Raw genomic sequence first — 21,168 nt, 5'->3', positions numbered from 1 at the left:
AGCTTAGCAGAAAAAAAAAAAAAGAGGAGGTGGTCTAACTTTTGATACGATTACTTCATATACATCCTGTTTGGGTCTTGTGGTCTCGCAGACCGGAAGAGAAATGTTTAATAGAAGTTTGTATGAGTATAAAAAACAATGCAACGCTTTTTGCAGTCAGTTAAAATCTCAAGATTTTGCTCATGTCTGTTCTTACAGCCTCTGTATTGAATAAACATTATTCATATCAGACTCTGAAAACTGCTTGAAGACTCTTTCTTGAGAACTTTCTGAGGGCTCCAACTTTTGATCCAGGATTACTCCATGTCACCATTTAAGCTGTACTTTTGGGAGTTTCTAACCACTGCATACTGGAAAACATCCCACAAGACCTGCTGATTTGGAAATGCTCTGACCCGTTATCTCGCCATCACCTTTCAAAGTCACTTAGACTCTACCGTTGGCTATTTGTCCTCCTTCCAACTCATCAAGTTCAAGAACTGACTGTTCACTTGCTGCTTCCTCCCCAGACAGGTACAATTTTAACAAGATAATTAGTGTTTTTCTCTGCATTTGTCAGAAAGATCAGTGCATATACGATCATTACACTCGATTGACACTATTCATTCAGTATGTTTGGCTACTACGATTAGGATATCTGTTGTTTTTAACTTCATTAAACCGTAACAGTAGGATATTGTATTCAAAACCCCAACAAATCTTGCAGTTATTCTAAAAGAGAAAGCTATGAAACACTGTGTGAGGAATAATACAACCTTGAAAGAAGTAGCGTCCAAATAGAATGACTTTATTTGTTATATTCTGCCTTCTAATATGGGTAGGACTTTAAAATGTTTGACTTTGGGCCCCAGAACAATAATAAACTGACTGAAACCAACAAATGCTGCCATTTACACCAACATTCACCTGGAATGTTAACACACAAATGAACAAGTGAACAGTGAACACTACATCTCTTCATGTTTTTACATATTTATTTTCCTTTTACAAAAAACAAATAATAACAAGACTGAGTTTAAAAACAAGGACATGGATCCTAGCTGCATGTTTGAATCCTAGCACACACACACACACACACACACACACACACACACAGACACACACACAGACACACACGCTCCTATTCAGTCTGTTAAAAGCACAATAAATACGGTGGATGAGTGTGAAAACATGTACATCGGGTAAATGTAGGACAAGCAGGGCGGGGCTGCAGGGGAGCCTACAATATTCCAGATATCATAAAGGGCACAACAAAAAAAGCTACATCCCATCGGCTGAGACTTTTCAAACCAACAGCGGAACATCTCCCAGCTTTATGGATCAGCTTCAGTGCACGACCACCTGAGCTGTCTGTCAACTACAGAAGGTCTCCATTAAATCTGCCCACAGGATCATTGGCTCAGTTTCCAACACTGGCAGAAGTCTACAGAACCTGCTGCAGCTGCAACGCCACGAGCGCCTGCAGAGACCCGACCAGTCACGTTAAAGATTAGCTTTGACCCAGTAATTTATGTGTGGTCCAGTTCTACTGACACCACCTGTGACTGGTGAATGATTTGTTCTACCCTGTAGATGTCCAACACCTACACGACACACATAAGAGTATTATTCTTTGTACAGAATTCAACAGAAGGACAGTAGGAGTTCTATGTCTGAAGCCTGCTGGGGGAGAACTTATCCAGAAAACTCACTCACAGCTATTTTTGATCACATTTTTGCAGTAGAGGTGGCACTAGCATGCTGGTTACCTCACTAAATACAGTAAAAAAACAAAACAAAAAAAGGCTCTGTCTGGTTGAACCAAAGGTGCATTTGAGAACACAAATATTAAGATTTCATTTCACTGATGCACCGTTAACTTTTCAATACAGTAAACCTCAGAGCACACGACAAAAAATAGAATAAAATATAACCCAAGCAACCAACATACACTGTTATTTTGTATATCTATGCTTTATATGTTGAATTTGGACAGCTGGAGTAGATTGGGAGTTAAGAAGTTAAGAAGACAGAGGAGGTGATGCTAGATGCTAATGGCTGAGCTGATGTTATCAGTGTTTTTTTATTCCTATGTGAAGTGAGGTAACACAAAGCACTGCATGCACATTTATACTCTATAAAGAATCCCAGATGCCGGTATGGCCTGCATGTCGCATTGCATTGGCTTTTAATGCTGCAAATAGCAACATAACCCCAGCAGGAGTTCTCCTTAGGCCTTCATGCTAACACATTTTACAAATGTTGTCATGGTTAGACATCATATGTTAAAAAATGTTTTTGTCCTGCTGCTCTCCCTTTCTTTCTTTTCTCCCTCATTAAAACACCAACATCCCTGCTTCAACCATCCCAGCGGGTTTCTGTTTGCTCAGCGTCAGTTCCAACCGGCGCTGAAGAAAACAACATTCTTTTAAATTCCACCCAGAGGAGAAACCCAGTGGACTTTTTTCAGGGAGTCCTTGTGAAACTGTCTTTTCTTTGGACTTGCTGGGACGGCGGTGTGGCTGAGCGAACTTTCATGCCGCTGCACGTTAACTCTAACTTCCCCTCCCATCTGAAGAGAAACTTTGCCTTACAGTTGATGCTTCTCAACGTGGGCTGACCCTGAGGCATTAATACTGCTACATCCCGCAGCTGTGACGCGTGAAGAATATACAGAGGCATGCAGAAATAGGTTGTTCTCATTCACGGCTGAAGTCATGCCTGTGAACTGCTACTCGGCGGCTGTAAGACAAGAAAACAGAAAAGAGCTCAGTGTCTGGGCATAAACGAGAACCTACAGCCAGAGCAGCTGTGAGTCTTGGTAGGAAAAACAAGGCGGTGCTTTGAACATCCACCCATCCATGCATGTCATTCCCAACAATACTCAGTCACTTCTTTCATTTAAAATAAAGGACTTGTTTACAAAGTCCTTTTCTGCACAGATAGAGATAAATAGAGAAGAGAAAGATAAATCTGAGACCAGTTACGTGAGCTGAAACCAAGCTAAGTCTTTTATGTTTATGGGAGTCACTGAAAGCTGCTCTTATCAACACGGTTACATAAAAATCTCTAAGAAATGGGAAATGACCAACAATGTAAAAGGACGTGGTGATAAACCCGCCCTGAACTATGCAGTTTCCTCTAGTTTTCGGAGGAGTTTTAGTGTCTGTCAGCTGATTGTTTCGGCTTTACGACCCACAACTCTACTGTCTAGGTTGAATTTTCCTGTTCGGAATTGTTACCAGACACAGACTGCTGTTTAAAGCTCTGATAAAGAAACTACCAAGAAGACTAGGAATCTACAGCTGAGTTTGCAGCTGTGAGGCTTTAAATGAGACGCTAATGTCGGTATGCTAACATGCTGTTATGCTGTCATTGGTTGGTTGTGAACACACTGATGTGTAGCTAATCAACATTTTCACCATCTTTTCTATTGTTAGCATGCAAACATTTACTAACTAAATTACTGAAATGCTAACAAATGTCTGGTGGTGATGCCACATTAAAAACTAGTCCGAATCAGCCACCTGCTCGCTGAAAATTTAAAGTTTTGCTGAGGATGTGGGTCGAGCCGTAAGATAGGTGCCTCCAAATGCTCCATTACAACAATTCCCACTTCTTTGAGCTAACACCGCTTCTGATCTTATCTCTGCCAAAGATGATCATAATTGGTTTGTAGAAAATCAAACACGACAGAGTTTTTGTTTTTCCCTGTAGCAGAATGACAGTAAGGTGCAGTCAGACCATTCTACACAGTGCTGTGCTAGTGCAAGAGAATGGTCTGACTATGCAGACAATATTAAACCTAATATACTCAGATACATCATGTGATAGCTACCAGATTTAGCACAAATTTTGTGACAATGCATCCAGAAAATGTTAATACAGCAAACTGATTAAGTGGAACCTTTTCAGTAAAACAGTAGAAGTAAAAGCTTGTGTAAATATGACAATCACTAATGCAAATTTGTTTTAAAAAATAAAATGAAATTAATCTTAGAAATAGGACCTTTCTATGTGTTTGACATTGTTTTAGAGATAAGGCAATATTTTGATGCAAACAGTCAGAAAGCACAATCACTGCTCTCATTCACCCTTCAATAATAAACCTCAGCTCAGATAAGAGCGCTGTATGTTGTAAATCCAGCAAATAAGAGACCAAGATAGTATTTTTACAGCTGTTGAAAAGATAAAGCTAAGGCCGGCGACTACTGGATTTGTGGTCACCAGGAAAAAAACTCCAATTTCAACAATTAAAGCTGCATTAGAGTTTGTCATTCTAATGGATTCTGGTTAAATACCACACATTAGTCACCAGTGAAACAGTGAAAAGTTCTTTTAAATGCCCTGTAAGGAAATGCACCATGTAGGAAAGTCCTCATACAGCTCAGTAGATACTGCATCCTCGTAGTTACCTGCATTAAAAAGGCCTCCTCATTTCCGGTTGTATTTGCCAGATTTGTGTTTGACTGAAAGAGAAGAAAAGAAAGACAAGCTGTTGGAGCTAGCAACCTGATGGGACACTCAAAACGGCATCAGAGGTTGTGGGTTCAAATCCCAGGAGAAACACGAGTTAGGAGACTTGAACTCATTCAATCCAGCACAGAGATGAGTTTAACATAGAGAAACTTCAGGTAATAATTCAACACAGTAAAAACAGCTGTGACTCTGCAGTTGTTTGTGACTTGACCCAGACACAGAGGTGGTTAACTAACAACTGCACCCCCTGCACTGTGGTTAATTATCCTTAACAAGCACATTCCATAGCAGGAACATCATTCATGCAATGCAGCAGTACCTGTGACTCTGTATCTGCCTGAGACCAGGCTTCATTCACCCCATTCTGAAAAAGAAACAACACTTTGGTTGTTTTGATGTTGGAAGACGTGGGTTAATATGTGCACCAAGAATAAAAGTTAATTTAATCGCCAATTAAAAGTCAAAGAAATCAACACTGATGTCACTTGAAAATCCTTGGCTTGACAATCAGACTCTACCTACAAACATGCTGCTGCACTCCGTAACCGTACCTGTTAAACTGGCATTTTTACTCACCTGCTGCATCATCAGTCCTGTCCGACGGCGCATGTACAGGTAAATCAGCAGTGGACCGGCAAAATTCATTATCAGAGAAAGCACCAGTACGATCTTCAGGGTCAAGTTCTCTGTTTCTAAAGACATAAGAGAAAATTTCCATTAGTGTAACCAAAGCAACAAAACAAAAAAAATACAAGAATGCAACTTTAATTTCAGGCACTGCAGCAGGAACTGGACACCAAACAATGAGTGCAGTAGAGAGAGAAAAATCCCCCATATGTTATGCAGCTTGTCTTTAAAAATAGCTTCTCGATCACAGTCAGAGAGAGATCACTAAACTATTGACAATATGATATACAAAAAATATATATATATATATATATATTTTTTTTTTTTAAAATGTAAATATAGAAAAAAATGAGCAAAAATATAAAATTTAATTTTGTTTGTTTTATTTATTTGTTTATTTATTGCTAATTTTTTCTATATTTGGGTATCTCTCTCTTTTTGCTCAATTTTTTATATTTGGGTTTATATATAGGAATAAGCAAAGTCTTTAGAATAAGAGGAATTAAAGGCAAAACTAAAAGGTACAGGAAATTTAAAATAGTGTCAATATGTGCTAGTTATGTTAGGGTTTTTATATATATATATATATATATATATATATATGTGTGTGTGTGTGTGTGTGTGTGTGTGTGTATATATGTATATACACACATATATGTATATATATATATATAGAGAGAGAGATATAGATATATAGATATAGATATATAGATATATAGATATATAGGTATATATATACACACACACACATATGTGTGACTGAATCAAGTGCAGCAGAACTTACCTTGGCTGCTTTTCCTCATAGACGTTTGACCTAAGAGCAGATGCAAAAAAAAATAAATAAAGAAATGAAATTTATCAGTACAGCTGCAAACTCAACAACTGTTTAATTATCTTTTTCAAGGTAGTGTCTCTTGATATGTACTAACAACATTTATTTTTTAAACACCCAAGAGAAAGAGGAAAAAGAAGAAAACTGCAATCAGTATCTGTTTTAGTAAACAGTTAGGCATTCTCACCAAAGGGCAATCAATCTCATTTCACAGCTGATTGTAGAAGACAAGATCCATGCAGTTACACATGATTGATGGGGACTAATTTTGTTTCTACCACTGGAAAACCCTGGATTCATGATTTATGATTAAGATTCCATCACCACATATAGGGTACATATGCCCTGCCCTCCTCCTCCTTGATCAGGAGGGTGAAACCAGAGAAGCATTTGCCAAACAATCTGTAAGTCTTCTCACTTTTCTTTTGTAAAGTTAAAAGCTTTTCTAATAGCTGTTTTACTACAAATTAGAACTTAAGTTGTAAAATGAACATCGTACCGTGTTGAGGGACAGTTGAAAGTAGTGACTGAGACCATAAACTCTTTAGGAAAATGTTTACTGAGGTAATAAATCAAGTGAGAAATAGGTGTATTTTCTCATAGACTTGTATAGAATTGGAAGCAGAGGAGTTGCCCCCTGCTGGCTGTTAGACAGAATGCAGGTGCTTTTATTTTTTCTTTATTCTATACAGTCTATGATGTGGAGCAAGCTTATTGCTGTCAACTGCGGCTGACAGGGAAAATCATCATCATCAAGCTAACGGCACAAATGTACGATTTATGCTTTATCTCTATCTTTGTGTTGTGTTCCTGCTTGTATCTGTGCAGTCAAATCTTATATTAAAAAAAAAAGTGGAATAGCTGTGTTGGTCCAAAGTTTCTAGTTTCACAAAAAAGACTGTAAAATTATAAGGTGCTTTTTTAGGCATTATATTTGTGGCAGGACTCATAACAGATGTACAGCTGTGTTTTAACCCAATGATCATGATCTTTTTGCATATCCCAGGGTCAGCGTGAATCAAGGCAAACAGCGAAATGAAACGGTGACTGAAAAGAAAGTGAAGGTGAAGTGAAAAGCCACAACACAACTATGTGGGACTTAAACTGGGTGATTTATATCTCGAGCTTCCTTATGCAGACTTCTTTCTTTTGTTTGTAAGTCTCGGAGCAAAGATATAGGTGGATGGATTAAAAAAAAGGCCAAAATAATGAAGAAACTCACAATTATACAGTTTTCATTGTGAAGCTAATGAGCCTTTGTGCTGTGGACCAATGTAGCCGTTACAAAGAGACTGTGGTGATCTGTATAAAAAGCACTATTCAAGTTTCCTGATTTCTTTCCCGAGTGTCAGAATTAGAACTAAATTCAAAATGGTCATTTTATAAAACTATATTTGAGTTATTCTGCCATATGAAAGAACCATATATGACTGTTTTCAGTGGCGACTGTCTAAACAGCAATCATATAATCAAATAAAGTTCCATTTCCATGTCTTACCACTGTTGTTGCCAGTTGGAATCGGTGGGACTTTTGTTGCTGTTTTTGTCGTAGCTGTTTGCAGTGTGGTTGTTGATGTTGTTGTTATTGTTGATTCTGGCGGTGTTGTTGTTGTCGGTGGCAACATGGCTGTTGTTGTTGTTATTGTTGTTGATTCTGGCGGTGTTGTTGTTGCATTTGTTGTTGGTGGCAATGTTGTTTGATCTAAAATTGCAGACAACTCAATGATAGAATCTCACAGTACGAGCCGCTGTATGTGAGCACTAACTAAAGGAACAAGTGAAGTCTTTAGAATAAGAGGAATTAAAGGCAAAACCTAAAGGTACAGGAAATTTAAAATTGTGTCAGTATGTGTTAGTTATGGTAGTTAGTTTTAGAAAGCCCAGTTTATTTATTTTTACTTATCCAGTGTTTTATCTGCAGGTTTAACAAACTCTGACTTTAAACCTGAACTCTGACTTGATCAATCCTGACGATGGGACACTCAGTTCTGTTTAATTCAGTTGATCTAAATTGTTAAATAAACTCACAGTTTATCCACTTTACGCTAAGGGCGTGTGTGTGTGGTGAATAAACAATCTATCACTGAGTGCCAGTACTACGATTCACCATGGCAACAGGTGATTGAGTCAGGCAGTTGTTTCATACGTTGCCAGGCTGAAAGTATTACTCACATTGGGACGTTACAGAAACTGGCAGATCGAGTTTTTCTGGTATTTTTCCCAGTGTGGCAAAATACGTAACTGTAGGCCTAATGATTAATGCTTTTGGTTCATTACTTTAGACATTTGTTTATGGAGGCATGTCTGCCATGTAGAAACACACCAGGTGGACCTACAGGTAACACCATATGATATACATATAATCTAAGCTTTATTATTATGTACAGTAAACCTCAAATACTTTCTAAAAATTTGTAATGGTTGTTGTTATTTGTGCAGACTACAATTTACATTAGGTTAGGATATAACTCAAGTTTTGTGTGTACAAAAGTGTATAGATTGTACTCAGCAAATAATCAGAATTTTACATAATAATTCACCATTTTGTATATTTGTATATCTGTTCAACAGATCATAATGTATGGAAATCAAGCTGTACTTTCTACATGAAATATTTAAATATGTTCGTTTACCAGAAACAAACAGTTGAAACACAGACATTTAAGACATGAGTGTATTTATAATTCTGTGACTATAAAACCAGAGTTCAACCCAGCAAGAAATTATTTTGGTGATTTGGAGATGAAAAGATGTCGAGTTTAAAAGGGACTCTTCAAAATCTATTTTGCGTTTCACAGGCTTGTTCAACACCATTTAAAATCACTTATTAACCGAGTTTATTTCAGCTTCAAAATGTCTGAAGCGCCTTCAGCTGCACTGAATAAATCTAATGGGACGTGATAATTATTTATAAACCAGTGTCTTTTCACTTGACCCTCTCAAATTACAAATACTTGTGCGAGGAGAAGGAGACGAGGGCAAATCCAGCTGCTCTGTGCGATCAACATGCCACAAACTGAAACAGTGACTGAGTCAGAACAGCAACAAAAAACACGCATGCACTGACACACACACACACACACACACACGCATGCATATGATTTACACTGCAAATACAATTAATAGATATCAGTTATTATTCTGTGTTCATGTTCTTATTACCGTTATTGTCCAATCGTGTCCAATTATCTACACAAATTGTGTTTTAAAGTCTTTAAATTGGAACTGGACTGACCTCTGTGCTGATCTGAACTCAGCTGAACTGAGCTGCTAACGTGGCAGCGAGTGCATTGACCTCACCAGATTAATGTCAGAGTGGGAAATGACCAAGTGATCTTTGTTCCTGGAGCTGGAAACCCACAGAGTCTCTCAACTCAGAAGAAAATTAAAATTCTGACATTCTCCAAACCTGCTGTCTAGGCTAAAATCCTGTCTGTCAGCTTTGACGTTAATGAACTAATCAGCGCTGACAGAGTTCAGAGAGTACAGTCAAGTGGGAGAATTCCAGCATTTATCAGGATTTGTCATCAGAAAACGTCCGTTGTGAGGGAGGAAACACTGATTTTAACCAGGATGTCTGTCAGTTTGGTCGCACTGGATTTCTTGCTGGGTTGAACTTGATGAAGCTGTTACAGTTCAGGTGTTTTTCATGGTTTTATTTGTAATTTATTAAATGAATGCACAATATTGATATCTGGGTTAATATATAATTGTGGGACTTTTTCTAACATAGATGACATTTTTGCTGTTTTCAGGTCTAAAATCAACATGGCCGCCTATAACCAAACACTACATGGCATTTTTACACAAAGATTCTTCTAAATATTATATATAAAATTGAGTAAAATTGAAATTGAAAGTTATTTCTAAAGATATTGTAGTAAACCTGTTGACTACTTTATATTAAATAAGTCAGAAAGCCTTGGAGTCTGGCCAGTCTTTTCTTCAGGAGGAAATGACATCATGTGGAGCAGGTCATGTGATCTGGAATTAACACACTTCCTTCAGAAGTGTTTTTGTAATGGGAAACTTAGTGGGAAGTGATTTCTAGGACACTGATACAATTTGTTATTTTACATGTAAAATTTGAGATGTTGCCAAAAAAGATGATTATCTCAATAAAAAGAACACAATCAAAACCATTTATGAATCAGTTCATTTTATTATTGTTTAGCTAATTAGAAGGTGGTTGGTATTAAATTGGGATGGTTATTTAGTTGACATTTTAGAGATATCCAGTCATTTTTTATTAATAAGTGATTGTTTCCATAATAAATGATTATGGAATTTGTAAAGACATGATCATAATGAACATAGAAAACTTTATTTATTTTTTTTTTTACTTTAAATAAAAATGTGTGCAAGATATATCCCATGGACTTGAAAAGTCCCTCAATTATATATTGACCCATCTGATATGTTAAGATTTTCTAACTCAGATTTGCTCATTTTTGCGTCTATTTTTTTCCACCTAAGAGAACATCCGGTTTCCTCTGTAGTGGAATTAGCATATTACACCTCCTCTTATTGTGAAGGGCCACTGGCAGGTGCAGTAACTTCCTCTGCTTTTCAAATACATCCGTGTAAATTATACCATATTTATTTTTAGGTGACATTTTCAATAAACCTTTAGCCTGACAGATGTTGTCCGTCTGTCTGTCAGTGTTCATGTCTTTTTGCTGAAGCAGGTATTTTATTTTAAAGATTTTATCGACCATTCCACATCCCCAATTTACAAGTAATTAAAATATGTTGACTTCAAATGTCTGGCAAAGGGCCTCATGCATATTTACATAAAAATCTAAAAGGATCTTTGTGTAGATGTGCATGAATCCTGTTTCCTGTACCTTTAATGTTAATATTTCTATAGTAGTGAAGCAAAGTGCACAGGACAGAGTAGTAAGAACATTTTGTTGTGCAGATGCATCAAATGCAAGTATTCCAAAGCTGCAGAAGCTCCAATCAGTACAAGTTACAGATGTATTCACAGTTCTCTGGGTGAAGGGATTTGGACTAGCTGGCAAGCACAATCTGTAGCAGATTAAATGCACAAAATCAACATGCACTTCTTCTGCATTTCTAAATAAAAGCAGGTGACTTACCAGTGCGTGGAGGGAATGACATCTCCGAATAGATGTGGCATAAATTTCCTAAAAAATATCACATCAGGCAAGGTAGGGAATTAGAAAAACTACTCAATGATTCAATGAAAGAATGAACAGTCCCTCCATGAATTCGCAATGTTGCGATCGCTCCAATTCACGCGAATTCAACCAATCTCCGTGAATTCTGCATGACATTGCAATTTTGTCCAATCACCGCAACTTTTATGCAAATTTGGCCCGCCTCCCGTGAGTTCCACCAATCACAGCAGTCCCCAGCACAAACTAATGCACGTACGTCACCGAATTCACTTCCTTGTTTATGGTTTGAAGATGCAAACATGTCCCATTCTAATGTCTCTCATTTACCAACAAAAATTACTGCTAAAGACCATGAAAAACAATTCACTGAAGTTCTTCACCAAAGCGGAGGTAAACTGTTTTACACCCGCGCAATGTTGTGGTGGAATACAAACGAAAACATCGACTGACAAACACTTTTGTACCATGAAACATGTTAGGAGAACGGCTGAAACGAGCGGACCACAGATCAGACAGATCACCGTGATGGAAGCTGTTGAATCCAGATAACTATGGCAACAAGTGAACACTACCTCAGTGAGACACAAAATGACAAAACCAAGACGAAAACGTCAAAACCCAGACACAAAATGAGAAAATCAATATAAAAAACGACAAAAACAAGACACAAAATGACAAAACCAATATAAAAAATGAAAAAAAACAAGACACAAAATGACAAAACCAATATAAAAAATGAAAAAAACAAGACACAAAATGACAAAACCAATATACAAAACGACAAAAACTGACGCTCCCATGATTGTGATCCTACTACAAATCCACCTGAGGGCTTATCAGGATTTATCCATCAGAAATGATCCAAGGAACAACTGATTAATTTGTGGGAGTGTTTCTGAGTCCCATCAATTCCCGCCGCCTGCTACATATTTAGGTCAGGATGTGACATTAACTTTTTAAGCCACTGACAGATATGTCCAAATATGATTCATTCAATAGTAAATGATCATTTAGTGCCTTAAATCTACCAACCACTTCATGTTAAACCAGCATCTGGCTGCTGCTAGTTTCCCACTGTAGTGTGCCAGCTTTTGTATAAACGGGTTGGAATGTGTTAAAGAATTAATTTCGGAATAAATACTGTCAATTACAATGTTGAAACATGTTCTAAAAGCTGAAAAAATGCATCTTCTTAGCAACTGTCACTGTCTCCCGCAATGTCATTGCAACAAATAAGCTTAAAACATCGCAACTTACATCGCAATTTTTTAGAAAAGCTGCTGCAAATTCAGGCAATTTAGGGACGCAACAATCTCAAAAAAAAGCCCATGAAATCCTGAAGGCACTGAATGAACGTAAAAAGAAACAAACAGAACAACAGTAAAAGCCTTTGGATACAAGTACTAACATGTAAACGCTGGTAGACACAACAACACATGTAACACACCCAGGCACACACCGTGGACAACAACAACACGCAGCACATCTACTCACCGTAGTCACAGCAATAATCAGGAGTGGGTTCGATATTTGCTGCTTTGGCCAACCAGCACATGAAGTGAAGCATCTTTATTCTTGTATAAGGTTCTCCTTTACACTTTTCACTTTTCTGTGAAACACTCTGAGAGCAAGAAACAGGCTGATCAGATGCAATCACTGATTAGCTTCACTAAAACGACAGTAAAAGCTGATATTGTTCACTCACTGGTCTCCCGAAGCAATGAGTTAGAATGTAACACACTTTTGGGGGTTCTCCAATGTGGTGTTTTTCTGTGCACATTCTCTCCAGAGAACATTCCATGATGTCCTGAAATAAGACGAGAATATATAGATGCACATTCAGTCAAATGCAGACCAGTATGTATTTAAAATGTGTCTGCATTAAATCTCTTTGTGTGTCCACTGTTTCACTGCATTACCCTGGAACTGTTGGTTCTAATGAGTGCGACTGGTTCAGGTGCGCTTGTCGGTGTGGACTTGAAGATAAAACAGAGCAGAGGACATTGCTGTTAATCTCCTGTTAATTACTAGTCCCTGCTTATCATCACCGTAGCTGTGATGTTCCCAGTCAAACTGAACTGCTGTGTTTACCAGAACATAGTCTGGTCCCTAAAGAGTTCCAGATGGTTGAAGGTTTAATCGCTTGTTTTTTGTTCTTTAGTCAAGTCAAGCAGGTTGACCAAAGTGGCGTAAATGTCGCTTTGTAAGTTTTTTGTCAAATTTCTTGTCTCTTTTTTGTTTTGTTTCGTGTCATTTGTCTCATTTTTGTCATTTTGTGTCTCATTTTTGAAATATTTTTTCTTGTTTTTATTGTTTTTTGTCTTTTTTTGACTCGCTTTGTTGCTTGTCTCATGTTTTTTGTTGCTTTGTTTCTCGTTTTTGTTGTTTTGTATTTCCTTTTTGTCTCACTTGTGTTTTTTGTCTTATTTTTTGTCCTTTTGTGTTTTGCTTTATTCGTTGATTTGTGTATTGTTTTTGCCATTTTGTGTTTCCTTTTTGCCTCACTTGTGGGTTTTTTGTCAATTTTTTTGTCATTTTGTTCCTTTCTTTGTCATTTTTTGTCTCGTTTTTGTCCATTCTTTTGTCGCTTTGTTACTTTTTGTCTAAGTTTTTGTCTCTTTTTTTGTTTTGTTTCATGTTGTTTGTCTCGTTTTTGTCATTTTGGATCTCATTTTTGTAAGCGCTGACACCTGATATATGGGATTGTTCATCTTACTCTGTATATTTCCTTACATCAGGGATGTCAAAGTCATTTTAATTCAGGTTCCACATTCAGCCCAGTTGGATCTCAAGTGTTCCAGACCAGTAAAATCACAGCATAATATTCTATAAATAACCACAACTCCAAATTTTTCCTTTGTTTTACTGTAAAAAAAAGTACATTCTGAAAATGTTCACATTCAAGGAATTATCTTTTTACAAAACATCATGAACAACCTGAAATTTCTGAAGAAAAATTAGTCAATTAAATCAATTTCAACAACATTCAGCCTCAGTTTATCATTTACACATTACAACTTCCAGATCACAGAGTGTCTACAAAGGAACACAACATTTAGTCACAGCTGTCTGGAATTGAATGATATATGATTTTACTTTAAAAAAGACAAAAATAAAAACAAGACACAAAACGACAAAAGCTAGAAACAAAATGACAAAAAATGAGACATACGACACGAAACAAAACAAAGAAAAGAGACAAAAAATTTGACAAAAAAGTTACTAAGCGACACAAAAAATAGACAAATGACACAAACGAGACAAAAATAACAAAAGCGAGAAACAAAACGACAAAAACGTGAGACAAAACAAGTAAAGCAAAACACAAAATGACAAAAATACAACAAAAAACATCGCGAGACAAAAAGAAAACACAAAATGACACAGACGAGACAAATGACAAAAGTCAGACAAAAAAAGACAAAAAAAACAAAAACAAGATAAAATATTACAAAAACGAGACACAAAATGACAAAAGAACAATGAACAATCTAGTATTTTACTTTATGATCAAAACAACTTGTCATGGTCTAGAAATTATTTTCAATTCATAGTTTTACTAATTTACAATCTGCAGTTAATGTCTTCTCTGTAATTTTTACACTTTGAGGACCAGATTGGCCCCTCGGCGGGTCGCTTTTGGCCCACGGACCGCATGTTGGACACCCCTGCTCTAGGCAGATAAGTAACGGCTGCAATGAAGCTGCAGATTTGGGACTAATTAGTAAATAAATCTGGACATCATGTGCAAAACGGTGAAAGGAAAAGTTGCGCTTGTAAAAAATGGACCCTCTAGAAGCTGTGATCAGAAAGACTTTTTCAGCAGTGATTATTTGGCTCATTTTCTACTGATTGTGTTTTTACTGTTCCCTCTTTGTCTCTGTAGCTACAGTAAACACAATGGAGTACGTTGAACAGTAGGGTGCTTGTTTTTACGTAAATTTCAGATTCAAAGACCAATGGAAAACTCCATTTAATACTGACTTCTGATGTGCAAGAGCAAAAAAAAATCAAATAAAGAGAAAGACAAAAAAGAAGAATATAAAAGATGAACACATACCCAGTTCTCAGTATCGAAATTCTCATTACAACCCTCCTCTGATGGGTGGATCAAGGTCAGAGACACCTAGCAGGAAAAAATAAACAGCATCCATCAAGATTAGTGTTGATTTCATAAATCATGTCAGAAATATATTTAAAAAGCAGCGACTGATGTAATCCTGGAGCAACGAATGCAAATATTTGAAACTAAGCTGTGCAGTCTGCCAGGGCATCATTCATTATTAGAACGACCTCACACCAATTAAGAAGGTGACAATATTAATATAAATTAATATGCATGGAGCAGTCATTTTAATATTTGCATTAAACTGGATTTAACATTTTACTGTTTGCACTATGAAAATACACATAGAGTTTAATGTTTTAGCTGGAAATGATCAAACTAGCTTTCATTATCTCACTATGGTGCCATTAAAGTTGCTGATATTCTGCTCAAATCACATTAATTACTTCAGAAGTTTAACTTTAGCTTGACTTTAGCAGTTAGCTTAATGCACACACTAAACCCTAAAAACCCAGCATGGAGTTTGAAAGACATTTATTTTCATAAAATTACCAAAATGACCCTATTTATCATTGCCAGAAAGCAAAAAGACAGAAAAAAATGGAAGATTCTTAACATTCTAATAGACTTTGAAGTAAGATCTGATTAGAAAATGATCAAATCTGAGATTAAAATGGAAAAATAAAATCTCTTTTTGCTGTTTTTTTGTCTATTTTTTGTCATTTTCAGTCTTTTTATTGTTTTTTGTCTCATTTCTTGCCATTCTCCATCTCTGTTGTTTTTTTGTCTCATTTTTTGGTCATTTTCAAACTATTTTTGTTGTTTTTTGTCACATTTTTTGTCATTCTCAATCTCTTTTTGTTTTTTTTGTCTAATTTTTGGTCATTTTCAGTCTATTGTTGTTTTTTGTCTCATTTTTGTCATTCTCAATCTCTATTTGTTGTTTTTTTTTGTCTATTTTTCTGTCATTCTCAATCTCTTTTTGCTGTTTTTTTGTCTATTTTTTGTCATTTTCAGTCTTTTTATTGTTTTTTGTCTCATTTCTTGCCATTCTCCATCTCTGTTGTTTTTTTGTCTCATTTTTTGGTCATTTTCAAACTATTTTTGTTGTTTTTTGTCACATTTTTTGTCATTCTCAATCTCTTTTTGTTTTTTTTGTCTAATTTTTGGTCATTTTCAGTCTATTGTTGTTTTTTGTCTCATTTTTGTCATTCTCAATCTCTATTTGTTGTTTTTTTTGTCTATTTTTCTGTCATTCTCAATCTCTTTTTGCTGTTTTTTTGTCTATTTTTTGTCATTTTCAGTCTTTTTATTGTTTTTTGTCTCATTTCTTGCCATTCTCCATCTCTGTTGTTTTTTTGTCTCATTTTTTGGTCATTTTCAAACTATTTTTGTTGTTTTTTGTCACATTTTTTGTCATTCTCAATCTCTTTTTGTTTTTTTTGTCTAATTTTTGGTCATTTTCAGTCTATTGTTGTTTTTTGTCTCATTTTTGTCATTCTCAATCTCTATTTGTTGTTTTTTTTTGTCTATTTTTCTGTCATTCTCAATCTCTTTTTGTTGTTTTTTTGTCTATTTTTTGTCATTCTCAATCTCTTTTTGAATTGACTCATATACTCAGACCAGCCTGTCTGGCACTAACAACCACGCCATGTTCAAAGTCACTTAAATCCCCGTTCTTCCCCGTTCTGATGCTTGGTTTGAACTTCAGCCAGTTGTCTTGACCACGTCTACATGCCTGAATGCACTGAGTTGTGACCCTGTCATTGGCTGATTAGCTATTTGTGTTAACAAGCAGTTGAACAGGTGTACCTAATAAAGTGGCCAGTGAGTGTACCTCGCAGTGTAAAATGATGCAACGGTGTGTAAAAATGTGACAGGAGCAAAAAACTGCAGAAACTACTTGTAGGTTCAGAGGTTCAGTGTAGCAGATTATCTCTAATAGGTCTGCATTTTGTAAAACTAAAAATCATTAAGCTGTTTCAGCAGAAAATCACATCAATTTACACTCAATACTGAAACAAAACGGGGTCTGTGTGTCAGTTTAACACCTGACATTGGGAAGCTGCTCTATTATTGATACTAGTCTAAAGCTATTAGACCCAATAGTAGAGAAATGTTTTAGTCTTTGAACTATTAAGATGGAGAACACATTGTTGGATGTTATGAGGTTGAATGTGTTGGGAGCTGAGCCAAACACATCCTCAGCCCATAATTACCTCCTGACTGTTACACACTCAGATAGAAAGCTCTGATTAAATCTGTTTGTTCTGGATCTCATCACGTCAGACCGTGACTTGTAATTGTGAGCTCCCGTCTGAGAGGCAGACACTCACCAGGAGAAGCAGGTGGTTCAGGCATCGCCATGTCATGCTGCCGCTGTGACCATTAGCGTTTACACTGAGACGACAGAAACACAGAGGACGGCATGTTATAGAGAAATACACCCACTGACACTACATTCACACCACTGACAGGTGAAGTGAAGAACATCCATCATCTTGTTATAATGCAGCGTTCTGCTGTGAAACCTTGAGTCCTGACATTCCTGTAGATGTTTGACATCCACCTAAACACTGGAGGCCAGGCGACCCCCCAAACCCCATAGCAACAGCAGTCCTGGATGCCAGTTTCCACCCCAACACACCGCAAAAACTGCTCAGGAGTGGCCTTTGTTCCACATTCCCGAGATCCAGATCTTACTGAGCCTCTGTGGGATGGTCCAGAATCAGCCTGGTCTAGGTAGGACCCCCCTGCAACCCACAGGATCCACAGAATCCACTGACACAGGACCTGTGTCCATGACCCACTGGATCAAAGGAGCTTTAGAAGCATAAAGGGGATTAATACAGTATTAGGCAGGTGGTCATAATGTTATATTGTCAGGTCAAATGCATATGTCATCATTCAGATCAACTACTCAAACGTAAATGTGTGAGTTTCGTCAACCAATCATGGTTAGGTTGGACGTTTCCACTGTAAATATGGAAGAGAGAGATCAAGATCGTACATCATTACCAAGATGGATCTTGTGAGCATGAAACAAGAACATTACTTGACATGTTTGTGTTGCTAAATCTCTTTTATAAACTTCTCTATATATACTGGACATGCTGCCTTCAGTAACTTTTTCTGCATTTGAGTTATTTCACTAGACACCTCAATTTTGTTGCAATATTCACTCATCACCTCCAATTTTAAACATACTTCAGGATAACTACATGAAGTCTGAAGTACCGCATAAGCTTGCTCCAGAATAAACCCCTTCTTGTTCACAATTTATCAACTCCGCTTCCTCCCAATCTGCCAAAAACAACATCAGACACAGAGAACAAACGTGGGCAAACTGCGAGGGTGAAAACACACTGTGAAGAGAGGAAGGGAAGCTCACGTTTCAGCTGCTTATCGGCTTCACTCTGCAGGTTCATCTGCTGAAATAGAGACACTTCACACATCACTGCACAGCTTCCACATCTAAAGAACTGACTGGACGTGCTGATGAACGTGTCGTGAACGTTGCCGTCATGTTGCTACACGAGAGAACGTGACAGGAGCAGACAGGTTTTACCTCGTCTGACATCAGCTGGAACAGCACATACTGTATGTTCCACAACACAACTCCCACTGTAAGATTCTGTCAAATTAGCTGCATGTTTGCCTGAGAGCAGATGAAAGCTACAGACCCTGTGAAGTGTGTACAAACTGCTTAAAACGGTGGTTTGTTTAACATCAAAAGGAGTGATGTCTTCTCTTGTTAGAACAAAGACATAAGATTAAGTTTTTATTGGTTTATGTTGACTCCCTTTGAGCTGCAGCTGCAATTATTCATCAATTAGTTGTCAATTATTAAATGACTTAATCATACAACTGATGGAATAATGGAGATAATAATGACCTGTATGTCACAGTGTTGTTCCACTGATAATTGATGCAGATTTATGAGAGAAAAGATTAAAAATGTCTACATTTAAATGACTAAATCTGTGGTTGGAAAGCTTGAATCTGTGGAAATGACTCAGCAAAAAAAGAAAAAAAAAGCTGAATAATAATGTAGGGCTATACTAACGTTAATCATTCTAAGCTATTTTTTTGTAATCACAGAGAATTACTGTCTCTGCATATTTCCTGTTGACTCCATATTTACACAATTCTGTAAAATATGTCCATATGTTAGTCATTGCATGAACCAAGCATCTCACCAGCACCACTCTTTAGCATTTAGTACTTTATAAAAGCTGTATGAGGACACTGGCTGTTACAGCTACAACTTAATGCTTTAACTGTTTGTTTGTAAATTCACACAAATACTAAAACATGTTGTAAAAACAGAATTCCACATGTTCTTTTATAGCTTTGATGTCTTCAGTATTAATCTACAATGTACAAAATAATTAAATAAAAAGCATTTTTCATATGTTTCTGTTTTAGTCTCTGACATTTGTTCAGTTCTAGTGTTCAATGGAAATGACAGTTTTAAAGAAATCTCATTCCTTTTTACTGCAAGTAATTATTGTCTCAACAAAAACTTTTCCTGAAAACAAAAAGGGATTTCTACTGAGTCAGACAGTTACATGCTGTAAAAAGAAAGAAATATTTTACTCAATTTTGCTAATTATTTCTTTCAATTATTTCTTTCAATTTCCATTTTTTATATTGTTTGAAACACAAACATATCAATAAAATTGGAAAAAATATACAGTGATCTGTAAAAAGTGCTAGATATACAGGTTAAACTTTTTCATGAAGTTAAGGAGTTCAATAGAAACTTAGATCTATTTTAGAGTTGCACTACTAATTTAATTACCAACCCTATCTTTTAAATGTCTTTATGTTTTGTCATATTGGCACCTTACTTTCAGTTCTGCACTTCAATATATATATAATAACAGTTTGCACTGTGCTGCATTATACATTTAAAAAAAGAAGAAAGAAATTAAATTGGTCATTTTGCTCTTTTTTAGACTAATTGATTAATCAGCAAATATAATCGACACAGTAACTTACGATAAAATAAACAGTTAAAATAAGCATTTTGCCCAAAATTTCAGCATTCATAAATAACAGCTTTTGCCACTAATGTTCTTTCATACCGCCGCAGCACTTTAATGCACATTTCTACCACAGTCTTCATATAAAAGCCTGTTAATGGATGCAGATGAAATAAAACAGAACACATCCTTCCAGACTGAATCAATGTCAGAGCACCAGCGTCGTGCACGCATTAGATCCCACAAACCCTCCAACCACCTGTACATGCAGACGAGCGACCAGTCACTTCAGTGTTCAGTACTTCAGCTACAGACCTTCAGAAGGAACGTCTCCAGAGTCCAGCAGGTTGCAGGTTTGTTTCTCTGATCAGTCAGACGTGAGAAGGACAGTGAATAAAGCTCTGACTGCTGCGTGCTTTTCAGTCGAGTGGTCTGCGCTGTCATTTTACTTTCACTTTCTAACTCTCCTCCTTATGTGTGACATCACCCCCGGAATTTCCAGACCGAAGAGCGCTTCCTAACTGCCACAGAAAGCAACCACTTTCTAAAAGCACCCCTCCTCAGAATCGGTGGAAAGTTGGGGACTTCCCAGCTTCACCTGATGTCTAAATGCATTTGTGCTGTCCATCACTGAGGGTATTTTATTTATATTTATGTTTATTTTATCTGTTAGCTTTACTTATATGATAGCCACAAACAAGACTCTTTCATGCCAAAGTGAGAACAGGTTTCTACCAACTAAGAAAACAGATTCAAGATTCAAGCTTTTTTATTTGCTATTTGTGCTCAAACAGACAGTCTAGGCCAGGGGTGTCAAACATGCGGCCCGCGGGCCAAAACCGGTACTTTGTCAAGTGTAAAAATTCCAGAGAAGACATTAACTGCAGGTTATAAATTTGTAAAACTCTAAATCTAAAAATCCAAACATTCAGCAAAAAAATTCCACAAATTTCAGAAAATTTGCAAAACCTTCAGGAAGAAAATTCCAGTAATTCCTTAAAAGTCTCCCTTAAAAGTTTCATTTTTAAAAAATCCCCCAAATTTGGCACGAAA

At 36.7% G+C, this 21,168-nt stretch overlaps 1 protein-coding gene across 2 annotated transcripts; it reads right to left on the bottom strand.

Annotated features, from left to right (window-relative positions):
- Positions 1-956: 956 nt before the first annotated feature.
- On the bottom strand, positions 957-20,591 carry LOC111566380 (uncharacterized). Of its 2 annotated transcripts, XM_035946669.2 has the most exons (13): positions 20,431-20,590; positions 17,464-17,527; positions 15,122-15,187; positions 12,981-13,037; positions 12,767-12,868; positions 12,556-12,682; positions 11,020-11,067; positions 7,416-7,619; positions 5,870-5,899; positions 5,035-5,150; positions 4,778-4,822; positions 4,395-4,448; positions 957-2,721 (listed from the first exon to the last, which is right to left on the bottom strand). In XM_035946669.2, exons 2-13 carry the CDS (start codon positions 17,497-17,499, stop codon positions 2,695-2,697), a joined length of 912 nt encoding a protein of 303 aa, XP_035802562.2. In that variant the 5' UTR covers positions 17,500-17,527; positions 20,431-20,590; the 3' UTR covers positions 957-2,694. The 2 variants fall into 2 exon arrangements, with proteins under 2 accessions (XP_035802562.2, XP_054861481.1); XM_055005506.1 differs by lacking the exon at positions 7,416-7,619 and having other exon boundaries at positions 20,431-20,591.
- Between the last annotated feature and the right edge of the window lie 577 nt (positions 20,592-21,168).

Source organism: Amphiprion ocellaris, chromosome 19 (genome assembly GCF_022539595.1).
Source record: "Amphiprion ocellaris isolate individual 3 ecotype Okinawa chromosome 19, ASM2253959v1, whole genome shotgun sequence".
Classification (NCBI taxonomy): Eukaryota; Metazoa; Chordata; class Actinopteri; family Pomacentridae; genus Amphiprion; species Amphiprion ocellaris.
This window is presented reverse-complemented; position numbering and strand designations above follow the sequence as displayed.

Excerpts from the sequence above, each read along its gene's own strand:
- LOC111566380 (XM_035946669.2), bottom strand. The coding sequence starts at position 17,499 with ATGACATGGCGATGCCTGAACCACCTGCTTCTCCTG. Across the intron at positions 12,869-12,980 it reads TTAGAACCAACAGTTCCAGG|GACATCATGGAATGTTCTCT; the intron begins GTAATGCAGTGA and ends GTCTTATTTCAG. Across the intron at positions 4,823-5,034 it reads CAGGACTGATGATGCAGCAG|AATGGGGTGAATGAAGCCTG; the intron begins GTGAGTAAAAAT and ends TTTCTTTTTCAG.